Raw genomic sequence first — 25,319 nt, 5'->3', positions numbered from 1 at the left:
CAAGGCCATTTAGTCAGTGAGTCAGTCTCAGGAGGCTGCCTCCAGCAAAGAACCCTGACTGAGCTCCTGTTCTTGGTGTTGAATGTGGGCACAACTTGGTTTTAAGGGGGGCAAACTCACCGTGCCATTCACTGGCCTTCAAAATATGCATGCCTATTGACTTGCATGTCTACTTGTACTGATTTATAGTATACAAATAATTATAAATCGCGATTAAGATTTGTATGCAAATATACTAATTGTAGAAATTTTTGCAAGATAAATTGTTAAGTGGCATAAAAGCTCAACAGGATGGAACTACTAAAATAGATTGCTGACTATATGTAAAATACAATCTTTTAATAGCATTAGAAATTACACTCCCAAGCAAGATGTGGTGGCACACACCTTTAATCACAGCATTCGGGAGGCAGAGGCATGTGGATCTCAGTGACTTTGAAGCCAGCCAGGGGCTAACTATTGAGTTCCAGGCCAGTCAGGGTTACATAGTTAGATCCTGTCTCAATTTAAAAAAAGTTTTACTCTTGAACTGTCAGCTCCCTATTTCTGCTCCCCAATTCCTCCCCTATTACACCCTCACCCCTTGTTTTATTTACTTTCTCATTTTCCTATATCAAGCCTAGGACTCTATCATTAGGAAAGCTCAGGTTATGAGTTTCTAATGGTGCTAGGTGATTCATCAAACTGGAGAGAAGGCATTCCCAAGAGCTGCCAGATGGGGGAGCTACCACAAACCATCTGCTTTAAAAGCCTAGGACGGGACCTGAAAACCTGTCCTTCCTCATGTAAGCAGTACCCTGTGGCTCCTGGGTACAGTTCAGCCAACAGCCTAGTCTTGACCCATGAGCAAGCATTTCTTGACTTCTCAGAGGAAGCCAGCCACCTATCAGGAAGCCGTTGTCTGAAACAGGGCTGCTGAAGAGACTAAGAAAAACCAGAACACTCTAGAAGGGAAATGGGACTATTACTTGTTTGGGAGCAGTCTCTGTCACTCTAGGGCTAGAGAAGTCTGTCTAACTCTGAGGTTGTCTTTAGAGACCTCATCAAGGGGGCGGGATCACCCCTGCCCTCCCAGCACAGTTGAGACCAATGTACCTCTCTTTGCTGATTCAGCTCTGCCCGTCTCTTCCGCTGTTTGCTGCTGGTTTTGCAGTGAACAAAGTGGGGCTTGCAGTAAAATTTGCCTGTGAGAAAAGACACATCACATGCAGATTTTCTCTGTAGACAGGCCATTGGAACAAATGTTCATCCTTGTCCAGACAGAATACAACAGCCATGGAAATAGGTCCAGCACAGTCCAGACATGAGCAGGGTCTTATCCCCCTGCCCTAAAGTGACTCCAAGATAGACAGAGCTGGCAACGGGAAAATCCCCGAGTAGGCTAAAAGTGTCAGGTAACTCACGATCCAAACAAAAGTCAGATTTCTTCACAAGGTCAGTTGTCAGGAAGATAAATAGGTAGCTCCTCAAGTATCAGACCCTCAGTATTTCTGGAATCTTGAGGGTCAGGACAACCAGCCAGGGATGAGAGAATAGACACAGGCAGAGTGCATGCTGGGTAAAAAAAAATGGCACTGCCCAGGACCACTGGGTAGCTTCTAGAAAAGCCTTGCTGTCTACTTCTACAATAGTAACAATGGTGATGGTAATAATAATAATAATAATAATAATAATAATAATAATAATAATAATAGAAAAACCTAATACATACTTCATAAAACTTAACTCATCAACCCCCGTATCCTTATGAGCTAAAATTGTTATTTCTTCGTTTTGTTCTGAGGCAGAGTTTCTATACAGGCCCCAGCCGGTCTGGAACTCAGAATCGTACTGTCTCTGCCTCTTGAGTGCTAGGATCACTAGTGCACAATGTCCATACTGGCCCTATCATTATCCTCATTTTGCACATGAGGAAGCTGAGGGACCAAGACTTCAACAGCCCCAAGGTTATGTGGTGAGTAGGTGCTACTGTCTGAATTCACCCCAGGAAGGATAGTCTTTGTTTGCTTGTTTTGTTTTGTTTTGTTTTGGTTTTTTTTTGAGACCCTCTGTGTATCCTTGGCTATCCTGGAGTTCACTCTATAGACCAGGTTCTCCTTGAACTCAGAGATCTGCCTGCCTCTGCCTCTGCCTCCTGAGTGCTGGGATGAAAGGCCTGTGCCACCATCTCCCCGTGGTAAGATAGTTTTAAGGCATGCAGTTAGAAGCACTGTGTCATATTGCCCTACATTCTATATGACAGTATAAAACCAAGAGCTGAAGGATTGAAAGTGATCTCTCAGGGCTGGAGAGATGGCTCATTATTGGCTGCTCTTCTAGAGGTCCTGAGTTCAATTCCCAGCAATCACACGGTGGCTCACAACCATCTGCAAAGGGATCTGATGCCCTCTTCTGGCATGCATGTGTACATGAAGAAAGGACACTCATATACATAAAATAAATAAATAAAATCTTTTAAAAAATGATCTCTCTGTACAGTGATTATAATTCTCTGCTGATGAGCTCTGGTAGGGAACTTACGCAAAGAGGTGCTAATATTAAGACCAATTTTATAATTCATATTTTGTATGTATGTGCAGATAAGTACATGCATGTGTGCATGTAGTTATGTGTGTGTGTAGATTAGATCATAACCTCAGCTATAGTTCTTCAGGTACCATTTACCTTGGTTTTCTGCTTTTGTTTTGAGACAAAATCTCACTATGTAACCTAGGCTGGCCTCAAACTTCAGAGACCAACCTGACTTTGCCTCTCCAGTACTGGGATTAAAGGTGTGCACCACTACACCTGGCCCCATTTAAACAAAACAAAACATGGGTTGTGGGGACTGGACTCAAGCCCTCATGGTTGCAAGACAAGCACTTAACTTACAGAGCCATCTCCCAGCCCCGCCTACTTTATTAGGAGACCATCATCTACTCAGTTCTTATTACACCATTAATGCTGAGCATGTCACATGATTTACCAGGTTTGAATAGCTTGGCCTCACAGGTGCCATGGGCAGTGGCAGGGCTGAATAAAACAGTAAGAGCCCTCAGCAGACAGCAGGTGTGTCTGGTGCACTGTAGGTGTCAAAGGCTTCTGCTCTCCACGGTAGCATCTCCCACTTTTCCTAAGCATCATTCCTGTTGGTAAGTGTTGGGTGTCCTAGAGCCTTCCCTCAGAACAAGGTCACATCTGAGACCAAGGCCAGAGGCCAGTGCTTTCCTGGCTCCCAGGATTACCTTCGTCGCAGTCAAAGGCATAGGCAGCCAGGCGCAGGGTGGCGGTGCAGACGCTGCATCGGAAGCATTCTCGGTGGAAAAAGTGGCCCTCGGCGCTTAGCCGCTCCATCATGTACACACGCTTCTTACAAAAGTAGCAGGTGTCCCTGCTGCCCAGGTTCAGGGGGAACGCCGCCTTCCGCAGGGATTCCTGCGGTCAGGAGAAAAGAGAAAAGTGCTGGGGCTGAATAAGTTTTCAAAGGACAGGCGTAGGCTTGTTAGAATTCTTAATCAAAGCACAGGGACTTCTGGGCTCTTGGCTGCAGCTTATGTCACTGCAAAGAGGAGCAGGGTGCAGTAAGACCCTCCCCACACAGCCTTCAGTCCTGCAGGGCCTCTTCCCGGGCTGATCTAAATGAGTGAACATCTTGCCCGAATACATCTACCTAGTGCTGCTTTCTTGAGTCCTAGAGGACACATGTCACTAGGCACTACAGTGGTGATGTGTGATGGTCAGTGCTTGATAGACTCTAGTATTAGCTGGGAGATGGGCCTTTCTATATGCTTGTGGTGGATTACCTGATTAGTTCCAGAGTGGGAAAAGCGGCCCACTGTGAGTAGTACCATTCTCTGGCTAGGAGCTCAGACTGTATAAACAGAACAGCAGTAAGCTTCAGTTGATCTCTCTCTACTTCCTGATTGTGGATGCAGCATGTCCAGCTGTTTCAAGTTCCTGTTTGACTGTGCCTTGAACTGTGAGCTATATAACTTCTCCCCACTCCCTGCCTCCCGAAGCTGTGTTTGTCAGGGTACTTCATCACAGCAACAGGAAAAGAAGCCAAGACATATGTGCTATATGCCTTTGCCTCCTGCAGTGATGGGGATCGAGTAAGGACTGGGTGTGACCTCAAATCTATTCAAAAGAGTGCAGAAAAGGGGTGCTTATGTCTTATAGTTCCCTCCTTTCTTGCAACAGGGAGGGAAGGGCTGGAGTAGACTGGTGCTAGGCCTCCCCAGCCTGTGCAAAGCCTCCATGACTTGACTTGCAAGCAGCAGCTGCCAGGTCAGTCCCCCCACCCCACCCCTGCCTGAAGGAGAGCAAAGCAACAGTAAGTACCCAGTGTTGCTGATGGCAGTATACCACCTAGATCAAGGAGGGAGAGAGCCAGAGGGAAGACACACTTGCCCTGCTACTCATGTCTCAGTTCCCGGGTCTGCTTAGGCTGACACTAAACACTGAAGGGAGGGACTTGTCCAACATCCCTGCAGAGCTTGGTGCTGGACGGGTTCTGAAAGCCATGGATAGCAGGGCACATGCCTCGCTTGGAAAATCAACCACAAGGACCCAAGTGAAGTTAGTTTTTGAGGAAATGTGGCTTCTCCCAACCTCTGCCAGATCCAGCCAACTTTCAAGACCCCTTTGTTGCCCTGAGAATGTTTCCCTTTCAATCTTCCCATACTCTTGCCAGGGAGGCTGGGCAAATATCTTCAGGTCGAGGCTGACAGTGCATTTCCTTACCAGGTCTGGAGAGGTGGCCTGTGTCTTAGGTCTGTGATCATTCAAGTACAGATTGACCAGAACTTCGGCTGCAGCCCCTATTCCGCTGGACACTTTCCCTACTGTCAGCTAGCCAAGAGCAGAGGTGAGAAGGCAAGGAAACAGATAAAAGGAAAGGCGGTTAGCACCGGGCAGGAACATAGGGCAAGGTGGAAAAGGGTTCCTGCCCATAGGAAAGTGGAACCCCAGAGACTCCAGAGGTAAACCAGACCACCACCGGGAGTAGATGCCAGAGTTACAGAAATGGACAGAAGGAAAGAAGCCAAAAGCTGGTGGGAGCAAAAGGAATAAAATGCCTATTTCTCCTCCTCTGAGTTATACAGGGATGTCAAATCACAGACACAGAGCCAGGTCACAGTGACACGTGTCTGGATTCCCAACACTCAGGAAGCTGAGGCAGGAGAGTTGCTGTGAATTTGAGGCCAGCCTGGGTGACACAGTACGATCTGGACTATAGAATGAGGTCCTACCACCAACTCAGAAAAACAAAACAAACAAACAAAACCACCACCAACAAAACCATAGACGATGGAATTATAGCCTGGGGTTGAAGGGTGGTGTTAACGGGTCTGTTCCCCTCCCCCCCCCCAAATGCAACAATCTACATTTTTCTAATGAATAAACCAAGTCTGGAAGATCATTGCTTTGTGTCACACCTTAGAACCAGTCTGAAGTGGAGCTGGATCTTAGCCCTGCCCCATAATCTGCTCAGCAGCCAATTGCAGCATCCAGGAAGACAGCTCTCTTGGAGGGATGGCTACAGACCAGCATCATTGAACAGCTCAAATAGGGGAAGGACTAATTCCACATCCAGGCCCAGCCAACCCCACTTCCTAAGCAGCTCTGATAGACCAGACTGGGAAGGCATTGTCTGGAGGTGAATCATGCATAGCCCAAGAGGCCAGAAGTACTGTTTGTGATCCCCAGGCTCTTGAGGGATGCCTCAAGACCTTGCTGCCTTTCAAATTCAACCTCTGAGAGGAGTGGCCAGAACTAGTAGCCACTTAGACTTCCAGGATTCTGGTAAAAGTTGTCTCAAGTAATGAGTCTTATGTGAGAAAACACTTGCCTTCCATCCAAACCCAAGCCTGCTCTTGGAAGCCATGTCTAATCTGGTTGTTACCAGACTTGAGAACAAGGCAGGAAGTCCAGGAACTACAATTAAGCATGGACCCCCCCCTCCCCAGCTCTTGGAGCAGAGCTACCGTACCCCAGCATCTGAAGCTAACTCTTCAGATCCCCGCCAAAGCAGGGATCATGGGTTGAACAGAAAGGAAGAAGAGACTACAGAGACCCTCACCCCTTTGGTCATTTTAGAAGCTATACCATTGAGAGCAGTTTGGGATAGTCACTCAATATGAGGAGGGTTTGTGTGTATGTGTGTGTGTGTGTGGGGGGACTATAAGGAACATGGCTTCTAGCTGCTGGCAGACAAGGTTTCTGATATGTCTAATGTCACTTGGAGTCTCTGAGGAGCCTGTACAAAGCCTACATGACTTGACCTGCAAGCAGCAGCTGTCAGACCAGGCACTTCCCTGTCCCACCCACCCCTGCCCACAGGTCTAGCCTGGGAAAAATAAGAATTTTGCTTTGATATAGTCTCTTCCTACTTTTAGGAACCTGCGAAAGCCAAGAAATCTGGCTTCTTCTTCTAGGAAGGTTCAGGTGTGTTGGCTCCAGACAATAAGCCATTGTTTGTCTGATGTTCCATCCCCTGTAGGACCCCCAACTCTGCCCCTTAGATAGACAAGACACAAGGTTTGCTTGAAAAATAAAGAGGGTAGGGAGGCTAGCTTTCCCCCTGAGTACTGCCCACCCAGACTCCTGTGATGTGAACTGGCTCCATATCATTTTCCCAGAAAGGAGATGAGGGGTGCTGCAACACCCACAGACTGTGCCTGCCTCCCCGATAGAGCCGAGATTCAGTCTGTCTTGTCTGAGACTAGAAATCTAAGTCTCTAATGAGACATCATTAACTACTTAGCTAATAAGCACTTTATGCCACTGAACTTCTAAGCAATCCCGTCTTAGGGAAAAATCACTGAAGCTTGCAGAGGATTTTGAGGGTGCTGGGAGTGTCCCCCAACCACACTGGAATAGTCACAGCCTGTTCAGGTGGTTCTAATCAGCTGTGCATGTCACCCGGCAGCTGGGTGGGGAGTTGGGAGACAGTAATGTCCAAAATGAAGACCACACCCAGGCTTTTCATTAGGAGCTAAGTGGGCAGTGGGTCTCCCTTCCTGTCTGCCCTTCCCACCTGCTGGGAACCATCCCAGATCACTGAGCTATAAAAGGGACTTACAGAGGTCACAAGGAACTCAAAGGATGGAGACTTGCCTCAAGGGATGAAAGGGCTCTTGAAATCTAGTCAGGACCAGCATGAAAGTGAGCATTACTCTGAAGATTGGGAGTTATCTACCTTCTAAAAAATCATTTTAGATTTATTTTATTATATGTGTATGAGGGTTTGCCTGCATATACATATGTGTACTGTGTATATGCCTGGTGCTCTCTGAGGCCAGAAGAAGGTATCAGATGCCCTGGAATTGGAGTTATAGATGGTTGTGAGCCACCAGGGTATTAAGAACTGAACCCAGGCCATCTTAACTGAGCCAGCCATCTCTCTAGTTCCTTCTCTCTGTTTCTTGACAGGAGATTATCTTGGCTCTGTGAGAGGAGACTATAACCCAGTCTCTGCCTCATTTTCACCAGCTAGGGAGTTACCAGGTAGCTTGTCTTCTGAGAAAGGATGAAATACATAGCTTGTGCAGAGACTTCGAGAGAATTCATCCTGGGAGTAAACACAGCATAAGAGCCACACATTCTTAGAAGGTTCACATACACTGAATAGCAAGCCACATGTGTTTGTGGGGGTGGAGGTTGGATGAGGGGAATGTTGGTGATCTGTCCTGGAAGAATTTATTTAAATGTAAAACTGGACAATCTGATGATTTAACAAAAAAAAAAAAAAAAAAAAAAAAAAAAAAAAAAAAACCATTAAAATTAGCAATTTTAGAATACCCTGGGGCCATTTTTGCAGTGCTTATATAACTTTCAATAGTCTTATAATTTTCAAGAATTTGAATATTTTTTACTATTTGCAGTTCCTTTTGAGTTCAAACTATTTTTCAGTGAATTCATTAGACTGAGTTAGAGAAAGTTGGGTATTTGGGGCAGGGCATCATCTCACATGACCTTTGACTAATCTCACATATATTTTATTTCTCTTCTGTGAACCTTAGTTTCCTCAACTGTGAAATGAGGAGACTCTCCCAATCTTAGAGGGTTGTGGAAGCATCCTGAAAGACCTGGGGAGGAGGTGGAGAGGTGGCTTTGAGGTTGAGAGCCTGACTCTTTCAGAGGACCCAAGTTTACTTCCCAGCACCCACATTGGGTGACTCACACCCCCTGTATTGCCAGGTTCAGGGAATCGAATGCCTTTTTCTAAGGCACCCACACCACAGCACACATTCACACACACACACACACACACACACACACACACACACACACACCCCAAACAAATGAGTTTGGGTGGAGCCTCACTGGTGCTGGCTACCTAGAAGTCCTCAGCAGGTAGTCAGTGAGACTGGAACACACGTAGTCTGGAGTTCTGGCTTTTAGACTCTCTCTCTCTCTCTCTCTCTCTCTCTCCTCTGCACAAACAAGATGTGGCTTTGTCCTCCCTGAGACACTCTTGATTCAAACATGGCGACACAGATATTGTCAGAGCATCGATGCCAGAGGCTGTAGGGGTGACTGGCCTTCCATCAAGAGACAATTTTCACACAGTTCTGTGGCCACCTCCAATTTAGATCTCTATCCAGATGTGAGAGTCTTTCTCACACCGGACCTGGCTAATTCAGCTATTCCTTAAGTCTGTATCTCTGATGTCAGTTGTCCTCTCTTGGCTATCTTAATGGAGGAGGATGCAAAACAGTGGGACTTCCCCATCTTGAGCCCAGAACTCACACAGCAGGTGCCCAGGCTGTGCTTCTCTGCAGAGGAGCCCTCTATGCCCAGCTAGCATGTTCTGAGCATCAAGCAAGTCCACACAAGGCAGCTGGGGAAGAAGAATCAAGCTTCCAGGGTTTTTGAGCTGAGGGCTTGAGAGAAGGGGGAGGTTCAATCAGCAGAACCTGAATAGCTTCTTAGGTCCTGGGTGGGGGCAAGGAATCCCCCCATGGAGGAACTCCTAGATAAGAAAACCACAGAACAAGCTATTAGACTTGGTCCCTTGTCTTTCTGCCCAAGGCAAGGAAAAGGCAAGTTGCTAACACTGCCTGTTTTGAGGATGTTGAAAATGATGAGCTCAGAGCTGAGGCAAGCCTCTAGGGCTGCGAGCTCCCAGGGGAAGTCTTCATCTGCTAACTTGTACCCCTGGTGATAGGCATGCAAAGTTGGTCTTTATGTATCTAGCACTCACAGCTCTGCAGGCGAGTCTTGAAGCCCTTTGGACTCTAAATTACCCAGGATGGCATTTGTTTAAGTGACTAGGGTAGAAAATGGAAACCCTTAAAATGATTGCTATTTTACAGATATGCATGTCTGGTAAATGAGCTTTCTTCTAGATGTCTCTTCTATGGGGAAAGGGAACATTTACTCATTTCAGGCATTTTCCTTGCAGGCTAAGAAATGAATGCTCAGAGAGGCCTGTTACATTGTCTAAGGTTATACAGTGAACCTTTAAAATCAAGTCTGATTCTTTTTTTTTTAATTTATTTATTTATTTTGTGTAAGTACACTGTAGTTGTCTTCAGACAACCATATGAGGGCATCAGATCTCATTATGGATGGTTGTGAGCCACCATGTGGTTGCTGGGATTTGAACTCATGACCTCTGGAAGAGCAGTCAGTGCTCTTAACCACTGAGCCATCTCACCAGCCCGTCAAGTCTGATTCTAAGCTCAGATTATCCTACTTAATAATACCTTATTTCCCTAATACAACCAGCACTGGTATATTTAAATCCCCCTATATTGGTATGTATCAGAAGCCCACAAGGTGCTGCCTAACCCATCCCTGGGACAAAGGGGAGATGCTAAGGATGGAGGAAGGGGCTTTGGGATCTGTCCTCGTACCAGATAACACAAGACAGATTGCCCAGCCAAAGCAGGTCCACCAACAGCATCTCTTTTTAACATGAAAATCCCTGCAAATCTGGTCTTAACACAGACACCTCAAGGGGTAGAGGGAGCTTGGTTTTGGGGGCTCATTGTTCTTCTGGCTCTGTCAGCTGGCTAAGCCATAGTGGAGCAATCCTTGGCCCAACTGTCAAGTCATTCCCCGCTATCTTGTTCTTGTAAGAACTCTGGCAAATGCCAGCAGCCAAATTATGGACCAAACTGACTGGCTTCCCCTTTCCAAAGACAAAATGAATGGCTGATAGGGACTTGATGAGACAAAGGAGAAAATGACACTGGTCATAAGACAAGGCATGGAACCCACAGTCCAAGATTTTGACACTGGGTGGTACAAAAGAAGTCCTTAAGACTGTGATTATTTAAATAAAAGCCCACAGGACCTATCCGAACTGCAAAAAGGCATCATGTGAGAAGGTGCCAGGCACAGACTGAAGGCAGAGCCTTGAGCACATCTCTTGGAGATGGTGACTCATGTTTGCATCTCTGTGGGTAATGTGTGATCCTCAGGGTAAGTTTGACCAAACCTGCTACCCTAACAAAGTGATCCAGCCTGGATGCTCAGGGTTGGAGTACAACTTCAAAGCAGGATCAAAGCATGCTGCCTGATAGAAAGCTAAGCACAATTTCCAGGTATTTTTCTTCCTCCACCTTCTGTGAATTGTAGCAGCTTCCCAATGAGAAAAGGCAGTCAAAGCACTTCCTCATCTGAGGGGACGAAGCATCCGGCTCCAGGATTTCTTCTTGGGAGAGATGCCATCAGGATGGAATGAGACTGTTTAGCAACAAGTCAGCATCTGATGGAAAGGGCGGCCAAGTCTGTCCTCAGAGGAGGCTAGGATGACAGTAGACATTGCATATGCAAAGCCTGGTTTTGAACTGAGGATGGGGAGCCTGGAAGGAGGGAAAGGTTGGGTGGGAGCAGGGCCAGCAAGATCCTATCCAAGAGGCTTGCAGCTAGATTCTCACAGCTCCATCCCCAGCTGCCTACCATGGACTCCTAGTGAGAAGAACCCCAGGAGTCTTTGAATGTGGACACTGAGGGAAACTGAAGCTCACCGTGCTAGGGTGGCTTCTTTTAAGAGCTCCCAAGTTTATCCCTAGCCACATTTGAAATGTACATTGGCCTGTAATTAACAAGCTAGAAGTTGTTAAAATGTCCCAGTTATGGGCAGTGGTGACACACACCTTTAATCTCAGTACTGGGAGGCAGAGGCAGGCAGATCTCTGAGTTCAAGGCCAGTGTGCTCTACAGAGGGAGTTCCAGGACAGCCAGGGGGTACACAGAGAAACTGTCTCAAACCAAATCAAACCACCACCACCACCACCACTACCACCACCACCACCAACAACAAAAGCCAACAAAAAACCAACCAACCAACCAAAAACAATAAAAAAAAATCCCAATTACACATCCATCTCATGATGTATGGCAGGGGGTGGTCTGGGAGATGAAAGGGCAGAGATTCAAGCCCACAGAAACAAGGGACAAAGCTCCTGAGGCAGGCCCATCTCAAAGCCAATCTTATTTAGTCTCCATCACCCAGGTATGCAGCTTCCATGGAAGTGGGCTCTAGTAGTCAGCCAGAGCCAGAGTACAGTTTGTGGGCTATCCCCTGACAGAGCTACTTCCATCTGGTTCAGAGAGATCATCAGACCATGGACTGAGAACCATGGAACCCAGGAGTTTCCTTGAACCTTTCTTTTCTTATCTGCTTCTGCTTCTTCTCAGTTCTTACAGATGTAGGATGGTCCTTCTTGCTCGTTCTACTTTATACTGTTCCTTGTCTCTAGCACCCTAGGCCCCTGCTAGTGCTGTAAATCTTCCACAGCAATTATCGCCTTACCTTCTGACATACATAACTTATTTATACATCACATTAATATCGGCTTTTCCTCCTACTATAACACAGCCTCCTTAGTATAAGGACTTAACTCTGATTCATTGATACATATGCCAAGAGTCTGAAGTATCCAACCCGAGTTTAATAAGCACTTGTTGAGTGAATGAAGGTTCACTAAGTACCTGTTGATGGTGCTGGCAAAAACGCCTGTCTCCACTCACACAGTTCACCACCATGTGAGCCAGGATCCCCCTTTACACTGGGAGTGGGGAGAATGGAGGCCCTGATAGGCCAAGGGGCTTAAAGGCAAACAGCTGATGGATGTGCTGACGCTGCTCAGATGCATCTGTGTTGATATCATGACTGTGACTGTTTTTTAGTGATACTGGAAATCAGGGGTGTCTGTGTCACCTCCTCCTGGTCTTTGGGGGAGTTTAATGCCCATGGGGGGACCTGGAAGGGGTCAGGTAATAAAGTTTCCTCTTTCTTTGGTGATTCTTTCTATGCATATCTCCATACAGATGTTCAGGGTGTCAGTGGGAGCAAAACTCCCAGTTACAAAACAATGGGCAACTTGGAGTTTTTTTTTTGTTTGTTTGTTTTTTGTTTTTTTGTTTTTTTTTGCTAAGAGAAGAGCACGAAGCTGGAAGTAACCAGCTCATCAGCACAGAAGCAAATCAGGAGTCAGGGACCTTCAGACAGGGAGCTTTCAGCCCTGCATGCTGACCTCTGCAGGAGACAGGCCAACAACAGACGGTGAGCTCAGAGGAACAGTTTGGCTCAGCCCGGAGGTTACAAATGTGCCCTAGATCCAAACTAACTCTTGTTCACAGAACAGTTCACTCTCTACTGAGTCACAGCTAGCTCGCCACCTCTCTCCCTCTGGCTAGCTTCTGTACTGCTACCCAAATCATCCTCTGAGAACATAGGGTGGATCTTTCAGGAGCTCACTGTAGCCCAGTCAGAGGATGAAACTCATAACATGCTGACAGCGCTCTGTGATATCCTCTGCACATCCTCATACACTGTCACCACAAAGCTGGTGACATTAGACATTCTGCCCTCTCATTTCATGTCAGCCATGTCTGCTCACCTTTATACACACTGACCGCGTCCTACCACACCCTAGCCCCACACCTCTGTCTAGAAAACTATTCCTGTGGAACCTTCCACACAAGTCTCCTGTCATTGCCTCTGAACTGTCTCCAGGCTTCTTTCTGTTCCTATAATCTGTCCAACATATAATCTTACAAAGCCCATAAATAGTATTGTACTAAGCTTATTGTGTCAAATTGTCATGTGTTTAGGTCGGGCATGCTACATGTCAGCAACTCCACGTATAAAATGTATGGTTATTCTTATGATAGGGGTGGCATCTCTGTTCAAATGATAACAAGGGGTCCAAAGCTTCTCTTCATTTTCTCAGTGCCCGGGCAGGGCCTGGCATCTGGGTCCCTGATGAATGTTTTATGTGAGAGTGACGCTCACAGTGCAGGCTGGAGCTGTTCTGCTATATGTATGCACTAACACAAACCCAAACCGGATCTAGGGCTTTTGGACAATATCTAACAAACTTCCATCACAGCCAAGCCTAGCTCCAGATGTTTGGCTGTGCTGGCCAGATGGAGCCTGAGAACAACTCAGAACATGCAGGGGTGGGGAAGGCGATGATCCAGGGCGACTACCTTTCTGGCAGGAGAAACAGAGTCGGCAGCGGGTGGAGAGGAAGCAGCAGCTGGATCAGGAGACAGAAGGCAAGAGGGAGGAGATGGAGGATGAGCGTGAGGCACGCGTTTAGATAGAAGTTTATCCTGAATGGGACGGAGACAGAATAAAGATAGAATTACAGCTGTGGCAGATATAGCAGTCGTGCCTTTGACATACCCATGGAGGAGCAGACCCTGGGGCCTGTGTCTCAGGATGACACAGAAATGTGTCTTTGGAGCCACGTGGGATTATGTGGCTCCTGACTGAACTGCATTCTGCTTCAGTTCCACCTCCCTGAAGAACTCTGAGGAGACCCATTCTGCTCCTGCCTAGGACTGCCCAAGACTGCAGTACTCATGAGAAGCCCTCACAGAGTTTGGTATGAGGGAGCAGCTGCAGGCTTAGGAGGGGAGAAGCCTGAGCCAGCCGGGGCAGACTGCCATAGCTGGGGCCTCTGCAGCTGTAGGCACATACTTGCTGGCCTTCAGGAGGCTGCTAGAACCCTGGCAATGAACTCAGTGCAGATCTTCCCTCTATGCATGACTCCAGTGGCAGCCGGAGACACAAGAGGAGGCTGGGTGAAGCTGGCGGAGACGTGTTCTAGAGACAGCTTGCTGAAGAAGGAGGATTTTGCAAGTATACTCCCACCCCCACCTCCAGGGCTTCACTATTACTCTTCGAGTTCCTGCTATGCAAACACCCTTTTCCACCAGTTTCTAAATCAGTACGTAGTCTGGAGGAAGCTGTACTTCCCAGCTAAGGCAAAGTTTCTTGCATTAGCTTAGCACTGCAGCTTGAGAGACAGAGCTGAGGTTGAGCGTTGTCTCATCATTCAGTGTCCCCTGATTGGGAGGGATGGGCTGTAATGGCACAAGCTCGCTGCTTTCACCTTTAAAGCACCCAGAGCCCCGTAATTCCTCCTTACAGTGACTGTCAGGAAGTTCAATGTCTACTTGGAAATTATCTAAGCACATACGTATGCACATGCCACATGCCACATGCCACATGCCACATGCACTCCAAGATAACTACAAATGTGACAAAGCACATTGTGCATGACAGCATCATATCCCAAAGTCAAAAGACTGGATACCCTTGACCAGGGTTGTTCCCTTTGATTTAATGTTACTTTGTTTTGACTCAAGATTTCACTGTGTAGCTCTGGCTAATCTGGACCTCACTGTAAAGACCAGGCTGGCCTCAAGCTCACAGGGATCCACCTGCCCCTGCCTCCTGAGTGCTGGGATTAAAGGCATGTGTCACCACAGTCAGACCTACTAGGATCTTAATGGGGCATGTTTTTTGCTGGGTAATGGTTTCTTTTGACTTGGGCTTATTTTTCTGTCTCCATTTTCCTTTGTCGTAATCAAAAACTATGCATTTGGGTCTGTTAGATACAAGCTCAGACTTATCAATGGCTTAAAAAGTGACTTTCTTCTTGTACTATAGAAAAGCTTCTGGGGCTGGCCCATGGCTACCCAGCCAGACACCCAGCCCTGGTTCCCGAAGACTCTGAAAGCCCCTGGTTTACCTGCGGTAAATCCCCGTGTCCAAACATGGAGGCCAGGTGAGCTGCCTTCTCTTTAATGTTCTTTGTGTGAAATTCCCTGTTAGCCAAGTTCTGGGCCCTCTTCTGCAGTCAAGGTGAGAAAGGAGAAGGATAGGGACAGTGGCCACGAGGGTTGCCACCAAGGGAGAGGGGAAGGAGTAAGCCAGGTTTGTCTCTTCACACACAGGAGACAGAAGACAGGCAGGGAACCAGAGGGGAAGGGATCCGGATGAGGAGCAGGTAGGATGGGACATGGACACAGATAAGCAGAAAGGATGGTCACCTGAAGAACCTTTTCTTCTACTTGTTGCAGGCGCCGCAGCACCCCGGATAGGGCCAGTGCCCCTTGGCAGGTGGGAGGCAGGGTGGCAAGATTTTCAGCCCCACCCAGTTGCAGGTCTGACTTGGCCCTGGCTCTCCAGGGTCTGCTGGGGCCCTCGCCACTAGCAGGTACTTGATTGAGTTCTCTGAGCACCTGTCCAGTTGCCACCGTGGAGGAGAACTGAGAGAGAGGGGGAAGTCAGCTTTCTTCCATTTATAGGAGGGAAACCTCCATGAGGAACCTCCACGAGGACCAGGGACAGAGAGCATAGCAGCAGGTGTTGAGAAAGGTCATAGAGTAGCCTGGGTGGAGGAGGGGCATCTGCACTTGTACTTGTATTCCTAGCACCCAATCAGAGTTCTCAGTCCTGGGCCTAAGAGTGCCCCAGACAAACCTCTATAACCCTGGTCCCATGAGTATTCATATTCCAAGACTACCTAGGATGCCTTAAGGAAGGTCTGGCTTGTTCCTTTAGAGACTATGGTTGATCTGAGTATGCACGAGCATTCCTTGCCCTCAAAGGACTGGTAAGCACACAGACACACAGTAGGTGCATTAGACTGCACTGACTGCTCTCCCCCTCTGGTATGAGAGCAACACACAATACCCAGTGCTGACCAGATGACCTGGGGTTTATGGGTACTCATCCTGACTCTGTCCAGATTCCAAAACCAGAGATGGGATAAACCACAGTCTCTGCATGCAGGCTCTGGCTGCTTAGACATCAGGAAAGGCTTTTACCATGCCTCAGCCTCACCTCTTCAGTGAGTGTACCCACGAGGCCCCCGATTCCATTATATTATTATTTTTTCAATAAATTGGAAACCAGTTTATTCACTAGCTCTCTGCACTAAAGGATGACATGATAATTCCCCAAAATGCCACATGCAGTTGCTTCCTTCCTCCCTTGCCCCCCCCGCCCTGAAGCAACAGAATCAAGAGTGAATGTGGATGGCTGGGTAACTCCTGTTATGGTCTGAGGGACCAGTGGCATGTACTTCAGGTAGACCTATGTGGTTGTTCTTATCCATAAGGATAAGATCTTATCTACAAGGATAGTACAGGGATTTTATATTCAGCCATATTTGGGAGCAAGAGGGAGCCATGAATCCCACCCCTTGGCTCAAAGTCCCCTCCCACTGGCATTAACAAAATAGTATCCACTGGAAAGAGCCCTACCTGCCTTTTCAGAGGAGGTGGAAGCCTGGGAGTGGACTCCTCCAGCTTGGGGCAGCGAGAAGTACCAGGAGGGCGAGAGGCAGAGCACAGGACAGGCTTACCCATGCCTGAGACCCGGTGGCAGTCCTGAGAGTAGAAAGGCAGGTCCACAGAGGCAGCCCCAGGAGACAGGAAAGAAAAGGCAAGTGAGACCCAGGTATGTGGAGGGAGGGCAGGAGAAACAGGGAGAAGGAGATGCAGTGTGGAGGAGCAGAGATGGGGCTGGCTAGGTGCCTGGAAGCCTGGCCCAGCTGGGAAACTGGATCCTTGGCTCTGCAAGCATGTGGATGGACAAGTCCTGTAGTCCCCTGCTCTGGGACGACGTGTGAATCCCACAGGCCTTGCTTTTGGCTCAAACACAGGGCTCTGGGCCATCATTGCCAGCCTACACCGTGCTAGAGTGTCCAGTGCAGTCCTCCCAGAAACAGAGAGCTTCTTGCCTACTCCAGGACAGCGATGTTCAGGCCAAATGGACAGAGCCCTCCCTAACAGTGGGGCTTATAGGAAGTCAGGCCTCCAGAAGGGACCATTGAAACTACGTTTAGACAAAGACAGGACTCAAGAAAATTGCCCTTTTATAATAAAGCCACTTCCTGGAGGTTAGTTATTCAGGAGAGGTGTGGCTCACCCCAAGACCAAGGAGCCATTCATGTTTGCCTCTAAAGTTAACCAGTAAGGAGACTGTCCCCCATAAAATGAGCCAATTTCTGTCATGGGACTGGTGTCCTCCATACACAAAGGGAATCTGACCTCAGAGTTTTGTAATAATAACCATATATCATAATACGACGTGTATCCAAGGCAAGTGAAGAGAGTACCAAGCTATGAGCACAGACCTCAAGTGAGTGAGTCAGAGAGGACTCAGCAGTCTGAGGCACAGCAGCAGCCTGCCCTGGTTGGGCAGAGCACCTCATCAGGGCCTGCTGGAGCACAGGGAGGGGAGAGACACCAGGGAACACTGAGGGGGTTGGTCAAGTCCTTGTTGTTATCTTAGTCAATGCCTCTGGTTGGGGTGCATCACTTCACCATGGACTGGGGCAGTGCTCTCCCACACAGTCAATTCAAGTTGCTCCATCTCACATTGGCTACAAATCATGGTTTGAGTGCAAAACCAAAATAAAAAATGGATTTAATTATTGCAAGATGAGCATCAGAAAACTGTAACTCATAGGTCTAATGCAGGGGCCTGTTTGTGTAAATTGGTTTTACTGGAATGCCACCACACTTACTTGTTGAGATATCCATTATGGAGGACTGAATGTTCTAACAGGACAGTGTAACTCCAAAGTAGAAAAGAGTTGCTACCTGTCCTCATGGAAGTCTGTTACTTCATAGCCAGAAGGCTGAAGGGCTTGTTGTTGATATATGTATATGTGTATGTGTATAAATATATATATATAGTTATATATATATATATATATATATATATATATATATATATATAGTTATATAGTTATATAGTTATATAGTTATATTGTTGTTGTTGTTGTTGTTTTTTGGTCAGACCCAGATGGTGAACTTCAGCCGATCTCTAGCCAGAAAGTTTCTGTCACCGGAGGTAGGTCCAGTGGCCATGTAATAACCTTACCTGTTTCATGACTGAAGGGTTCCGAGTGTTCTCCTCAAACTTGGCCAGCAGCTGATTGGCCATGTACTTGACTTTGTTCTGATTGCCACTTTCTTTAGCATACTCTTGATTGGAGCCCAAGCTATGGCTGGAGAAGGCCGGCAGCTGCAAAGATCAAAGCAGCACATTGGAATCTAGGCATTGTCTGAACAGAGGGCCTCTCTCTGAGTCCAGGCAACAGGGATGAGCCCTAGAACTGATGCTTACAGCACAATGTGTGTGTCTAAAGAGTGGGCATGGCCAGCTTGGGAACCCAGCAGTTAAAAGTTTGAATTCTGACTCTTTCCCTCCAAGCCCTGGGACCTTGGTGCTTTAGGTCTCTGAATTTGCACCATCTACAAAATGGGAGGAGTGTCCCACTTCAAGAGGTTATTTCAGAAAAAAAATCAGTTCTTATAGAGAGATGTTACATAAAATAGTTTCCAAATGCATCATTTGGCTAAGAAGTGTGGAGGGAGAGAGGGAGGAAGAGAGAGGGAGGGAGGGAGGGAGGGAGGGAGGGAGGGAGAGAGAGAGAGAGAGAGAGAGAGAGAGAGAGAGAGAGAGAGAGAGAGAGAGATCAGCTGGGCTATCATAAGCACAGGCTTTAAGGCAAGTTTTCTCTGCTGCTCTGTACTCCTTTTCTCAAGTTCACCCACAACTCCAACCTTTAGATAAAAAGCAATTCTGAAATAACTTTAGATTTACACAGAAGGCACAAAGCAATACGGCTTGCTCTTGAGCACCCTTCCTCCAGCTGCCTTTGACCTAGCTTCAGGAATAATGTTATCAGAGTCGGGGAGTGGACACTGGCTCAATGCTGTGATCTGGACCGGGGGCTCTGTTTGGATTGTGTCAGCTTTTCCGTTCCCACCCATCTTCAGTTCCAGGCTCCCATCCAGGCTCCCACACATTTAGTCATCTTTTCTCCTTAGTCTCCTCCGATCTCTGGCATTTCTCTATCTTCCTTGGCTCTTACACTTCTGAGGGGCACTTGGCAGCTATTTTATAAAAAGATCCTCAATCTGTGTTGGTCTGATGTGTTCTCACATTTCGCCTGCACTGGAGGTTCTGCGGACTCATGGCACAGGGGTGAAGGGCGCCTCACACCCATCCTATGAGAAATGATGGTAGCCAGACTGTGAGGAGGACCTTGTTACAATGGTTTATAAAATTGAGTTCCTTCTCATTCATCTGCTAATTAATAACATTGGAAAATTTCTAGTATTTCCTAATGTCTTTTCCCGTTCCATGGGACTCTTTTCCCACACACCTTAGAAGACAGAGAGGGGGTAATGTGCCAAGTGAGGGTGGTCGGCCATCTCAAGAAGACAATGAGTCTTCCCCACAGGAGCAGTGATCTTGAGGTGGTAAAGATGCATTCATTCAGAAGAGACACATGGGAAGATGCAAGTCAAAGTTGACTGTTTTTGAAATTAGGCCTCAAAGAGAAGTAGCCTGGGGGAAGGAGTCGTGTATGCACAGCACAGTCAAGTGTTGGACAGACACAAAATGCAGAGTCACTCCTCACTTTAGTGTATGAAATGTGGCTTGCACATGAATGTAGACTCAAGGGCAAGGAGAGAGTTTACTGAATGAACATTGTTTGCACAAAATCAAAGTCAGCCACTACAACAGGCCCACACTCACTGAGGTACCTACCAATAACCTTTTTTCAAACCAGATTTGATTCATTGAGTCCAGGACCTGCATTTCTCTTTTATTTTTATTTTAAAAAAAATCATTCATGTGTGTGTGTGTGTATGTGTATGTGTGTGTGACATGTATTTGAGTGGCTGTGGAGGCCTGGAGAGGGCATTGGATACTCTGTAGCTGCAGTGTTAGGCAGTTGAGAGCTAGCTTTTGTAGGTACTGGAAACTATACTTGAGTCCCTGAAAGAGCAGTGAGCTCTCTTAACTTCTCAGCCATTCCTCTACTCCCTGAAGCCACAGTTCTTGATGGGATCACCCCCAGAAGCTCTGGGAATGCTTCAGACGGGGATAGTGAGCATGTTCACATTGTAAGGTGTGACAAGAATTCCAGATGTCTTTTTATCATAAATGAGGTGAAGGGTGGGCAGTTGTGCTCTATCCGGATGGGCTCCTGGCTTGACTGACAGCTTGTTTTCTGGAAGGTGGAACAAGTCTGAGCCATGAAGAATAATGTTTTACAAAATACAGCAATAAAGCCTCTCTAACCACACAGAAGGGGCATGTCTCTTATGAGTCCTGTGAATCAAGCATGAGTGTGGCTTACAAATTATCCCATGTGCCTCTGAGTCAGCTCTGACATTAACCAGCAGGCTGGCTAAAACTGGCACCCACAGCTCCTTAACATATGCACGCTTCCTATTGCAGAATTAGGATGGCTTTGACGAATGTAACACAGGGCTGGGGAGATGGCTTCACTGGTAAAGTGACTGGCACACAAACATGAAGACTCAGCCCCGCCCCCCAACACCCACATAAAAAGCTGGGTGCAATGGTACATGTCCATAGCCATAGCACTGGGAAGTGGAGGCAGGATGACCCCTGGGGCTCATGGGCTGGCCAATTAAGCCTAATGGAGAAGATATTACTTCTTTGTAAGACCCTGTCTCTGAGAAATAAGGTGGAAAGCAAACAGGAAAGACACTTGACATCAATCTCCGCCTTCGCATGCACACAAGGAACATGATTAGCCTCCAAAATGTACACACACACAGGCACAAATAAGTGAAGTGCACACCTTACGTCTCTTTAAATTATTTCTTTAGAGTAGAATTCATGCCCACTTTATGCTAGTTCTAGGCAAGTTTATGCCACTTTAGGCAAGTTCTAGAGTTGGACACACAGTCTCCTACAATTTTCTCCTTTCACCAGGTGGTGGCACTCGAGAGTACCCAACATTTGTCTTAAGACTCCAAGTCCAAAAGGCAGGGGAAAAAATGCAGAGGGCCTACTGGTGTCTCTTTCCTACTTAGTGTAATTAAAAATTCAATATTAATTAGCTATATTATATAGGTCATCTTATAAATCTACAAGCCCTGCAAAGTTTCAGGCAGTTTAGATGTATCAGCACATTTGACAGACATACCCCTCCTCCCAGGGAGGTTTCATCCTACAAGGTTATACAGCTAAGTGGGGATCAGAATACTGACTGTTTTTCTATCAAACTGAGCCTGGATCCCAGTGGCTCATGAGAGAACAAAACCAGACGGGACAAAGGCTAGTGACATAGCCAAGCACACCCAAGCCACTGGTCCTCAGAACATGGACCTTTGTATCACCTGAGCCTGTGCACACAGACCTCTTCCAGGTTGTTGAAGCCTTGTCGCCTTCTCTTGTTCATGTCATTCTCTTCAGTCTGAGTGTCTACCTGTAATGGCCAAGAAAACATGGTGAGCTTAGGGCCATGGACACTGTTTGAACTAGAAGCATAGAAGGATGCATGCTTGTCTGGAAACAGCTGTCCAGTTTGCCCAGTGGTAGACATGGGCAAAGATGGCCCCACATACAACAAGTGCTGGCATGGAGTTATGGTCAGGCACAGTGGAGAGTGTTTCTACTCTATCTCAGAATCCCTACGACACAGGCAGGGTAGGCATCATCTCTATCCCAGTGGCTTTAGGCTCCGACGGGGTTTAATCATGTGTCTAAGGTCAGAGCCAGGCCTGGCATGGAGATACCTTTTGTGTGAACTGCCTTGTAGAAACCACCAGACTTTCTGTGCTCCCTGGGCCTCCCATGAAGAGGTAGCACAGGTTCACCCGTCCAGGGCTTTGGTATCATAGTTAACCTGTAGTCCATGTACCATTATAAGATTTAATTCATTTCAAATAAACATTAGATCCAACCTGAGGACTAGAGATCAAATGTCCAATTTGTCAAGGCCAATTCAGATTTCCTGACTTCCCCATTCACTGTAACTATTCACAGACACATTCCCTTTCATAGATATTACCCAGCTGTCCTGATATCACCTCATAGCTCACTCCCTGCTCCCATAATCTGAACAATCTACCCAAGGCCTATGAACTGGCCTAGACGGATGAGGAGGAGAGCTGTAAGGACTGAGCTATCACCATGGCCTCGGGTAGGGGTAGAGGACGAACACAGTAGCGTCTTCATATGTATCTTTGATCCTAGATTAAGTAGACTTCCTAAGGATAAACATCTTAACTGCCAGCTTCCAGTGACTTGGACCTCCTCTGAGTGGCTATCCCCCGGGGGAGTCTGGAGTCAGGATGCACAGAGCATGTATCAGATCTGCATGGATTCTCCTACACTCTGACTTCCTTCATGTCCACATTTCATCCCAGCCTTTCAAACACCATAAGTGTAGGAAGAGGGGCTATAAATTCACTGTAAACACAGGCATAACTTCCATCCAGGCCTTAGCATGGACTGGCCACAGAAGGGTCATTTCAGGCCTGGCTATTCTAAAATAGCAGTCTCAGAACTGAGTCTACCATGTGTCACTCAAGTGTACTAAGTGTACCCACACACAGAGACAGACACACCCACCACACACACAGACATACACAACACACACACACACACACACACACGTACGACATGGACACGCATATGCATGTGCATGCACAAATTGCCATGTTTACCAACTCCATTAAAAAAACCACAACTATAGTTCAGTCATGAAAATTTGTTCAAAAATTTGACTAAGGCACTATAAACCAAGGGATCAGAGGGCCCTGCCTCCCTTCAACATTTCCTTCAGCTTCTCATCAATCACTATTTTGTGAATGGAAATAATCTCAGTCTAAATGCTTGGGCAAACACCAAGAGAAACAGATGACCTTATTTTCCACAATGTTGGGTTTTAGAGACACAGGCTGTCTGGGCTCCCAGCTCTACCGACTGTGAATGCCACTTAGGCCTAGAGACCAGAGCCATGAAAGTACAGAATGTCCTATCAACAAGAATGCTCCGTGCATAATCTTAGAGCTCTCTTTGTATTTTTGTTTCCACTTTCAATGAGGACTTGGCTTTTCTCACAAAGAGCAATACATGCAACTTTCTCTTTTATACTTGTCAGCCTGGGGTGGGACTATTCAAACAACTGGAGCCTGGCTAGACCCCATCCAGACATGTGACCTATGGGCTCGCAAAATGCACTCCATGGTGGTGGGCCCAGTCAGAAGGTCCTAAAATGATCCCAAATCTTCTGGGAGAGTAAATGAAGCACAGGGGGGTAATCTCTGCTTCTTAGATGCCTCCACTAGGACCCTGGGAAATAAAATGCTGTCTACATGGGAAGGTTAGCAGTATGTGCATCCAAATAATGAAATTATTAATAATAATTTCTCCATTGAAAAAATGTTATTGAGATGTAGGTAAAAATAAAAGCCTATGAAAATTAAAATGTAGAGATTTTTTTTTCTCACCAGAAGGCAAAGATTGATTCAAGACCTCTAACCCAGAGCCATTTTCTTCAGTGGTGTAGCAACTGGTGCTGCCATGATCCACCAGATAACCCCCATCTATGCTCCTGCACGTGGGCCTAACTAAACTCAGTGGGACGTGAACATGAATGCAGATGTGAACACAAATGCACACAGGAGACTTGGAGGGGACTGGCTGAGAAGAAGAAGAGGGGCTTCTGTGGGAATGGGGTGTCAGGGGATGGACATGATAAAAATACATTCCATACATCTATGAAATTATCAAAGAATAAATAAAAAGTACCTTTTACTAAAAGCCTCTAATCACTATGGACTTTATTATACTTGACAAAGAACCAGAAGCATAAGGAAAAAGCAAATATTTCCCATGGCCAGGCAGAGAGAGCATGAGAATAAACAAATGACTTACTGTCTTTTCCTATTCATTTTCCAGCTCTTTCACCCCACGAACCCTTTCTTATCTTGATTTTTCAAGGGTTTGAAAAGGCTGATGTGCCAAAAGCCATTTATTAAACCAAATGGCTTCCCTCTTTAAAAACTAACCAGAGGCACATATCTGGTAGTCCAGTTATTAATGTGGTCAGCAGAGGACAGCCATGTCCCCACAAATCCTGAGTTGTTTGGCTCAACTCAGACCACCTTTACATTTAGTTAGCTGGTCTAGCCTAACCCTGGAGGAATTTAATTCTGACTCATAGGAAGAAGGGTTGGTCATTGTAGGTAATGGCCTGGTTGCATTGAATGTCAGCTTTGATATTTAAAACAAGGGCCAGTGACACTAGCAAGAAATCTCATTCTTCAAGGAATCATAGGTTCTGGTGCTGCTCTGTGTCTAGAGGCCATCAGAAAACCACCTACCTACTTTGACTTCAGTTTCCTCACCTATAAAAAAGAGTCTTACACTGTTTACTCATAAGCTGTTGTGAAGGTTGGTGAAATCACAGGATGTAAAACGCTTCTTAAACTAGAAGTTTGCTGCACAAGTGCCAGTACTATTAGTAACAAAAATTTAAATATCTGAGTTCTAGCTCTTACTTTCATAGTACTTATATAACTTACTAAAATGTAATATCTCCAAGTCCCAGTTTCCCTACCCATTACATTACAAGGGTTCCATGTTCCCAATCTTCCTCCAAAAATGTATGTATCCATGGGGTGGGTGGATTGGTGAGTGCGTGGGTGGACACATAGATAGATAAATGGATGGTGGGTGGGTGCATCGATGAATGAATAGATGGCTGGATGAATGGATACATGGCTGGCTGGGTGGGTAGGTGGACTGATTGGTGGATAGGTGGCTGGGTGAATGGACTAATGGATAGATGGGTAAGTAGATAGATAGATGGATGATGGATGGATGCATGCCTGGATGAGTAGATGGATGGGCGGGTGGGTGAGTGGATGGATGGGAGAAAGGGTGAGTAAATGGACTGATTGATAGGTAGGTGGACAGGTGGATGGATGGGTACATGGATAAGTGGATGAGTGAATGGACTGATGGACAGATGAGTTGGTAGATAGATGGGTGGTGAACAGACTAGATGGATAGAAGAAGCACCTTTTAAAACTCCCTTGGCCCCCTGAAAAAGTATCTGTGCAGAAAGATCAAGGCTTTAAAGCAGCATCTGGAGTACTCTGACCACATGCAAAAGAGTCATATTATATGAACTCCACCCCTACCAGGGACAAGTGCTGGCAGAGTGGGACCTAGGAGAACATAGAAAATCTCTGGCCCAGCTAGCTGGCCTTTGGAATGGGCATTCTAT

At 46.6% G+C, this 25,319-nt stretch overlaps 1 protein-coding gene across 25 annotated transcripts in view; it reads right to left on the bottom strand.

The window, feature by feature from the left end:
- The window catches only part of Mical2 (microtubule associated monooxygenase, calponin and LIM domain containing 2), a 189,827-nt gene that overhangs the window by 64,336 nt on the left and 100,172 nt on the right, over positions 1-25,319 (bottom strand). For 18 of the 25 annotated variants that reach the window (XR_013112772.1, XM_034505078.2, XM_076940966.1 and 15 more), the window contains 9 exons: positions 21,438-21,506; positions 18,131-18,274; positions 16,504-16,629; positions 15,286-15,504; positions 14,985-15,086; positions 13,432-13,557; positions 4,723-4,830; positions 3,225-3,414; positions 1,096-1,184 (listed from right to left, as the gene is read on the bottom strand). Coding sequence is in view for 24 of the 25 variants with exons in the window: in XM_034505078.2 (XP_034360969.2) it covers positions 1,096-1,184; positions 3,225-3,414; positions 4,723-4,830; positions 13,432-13,557; positions 14,985-15,086; positions 15,286-15,504; positions 16,504-16,629; positions 18,131-18,274; positions 21,438-21,506 (1,173 nt within the window). In the remaining variant the exon portion in view is untranslated. The remainder of the gene's footprint in view (positions 1-1,095; positions 1,185-3,224; positions 3,415-4,722; positions 4,831-13,431; positions 13,558-14,984; positions 15,087-15,285; positions 15,505-16,503; positions 16,630-18,130; positions 18,275-21,437; positions 21,507-25,319) is intronic. The other 7 variants (XM_076940982.1, XM_076940983.1, XM_076940973.1 and 4 more) reach the window with 6 other exon arrangements.

Source organism: Arvicanthis niloticus, chromosome 1 (genome assembly GCF_011762505.2).
Source record: "Arvicanthis niloticus isolate mArvNil1 chromosome 1, mArvNil1.pat.X, whole genome shotgun sequence".
Lineage (NCBI taxonomy): Eukaryota > Metazoa > Chordata > Mammalia > Rodentia > Muridae > Arvicanthis > Arvicanthis niloticus.
This window is presented reverse-complemented; position numbering and strand designations above follow the sequence as displayed.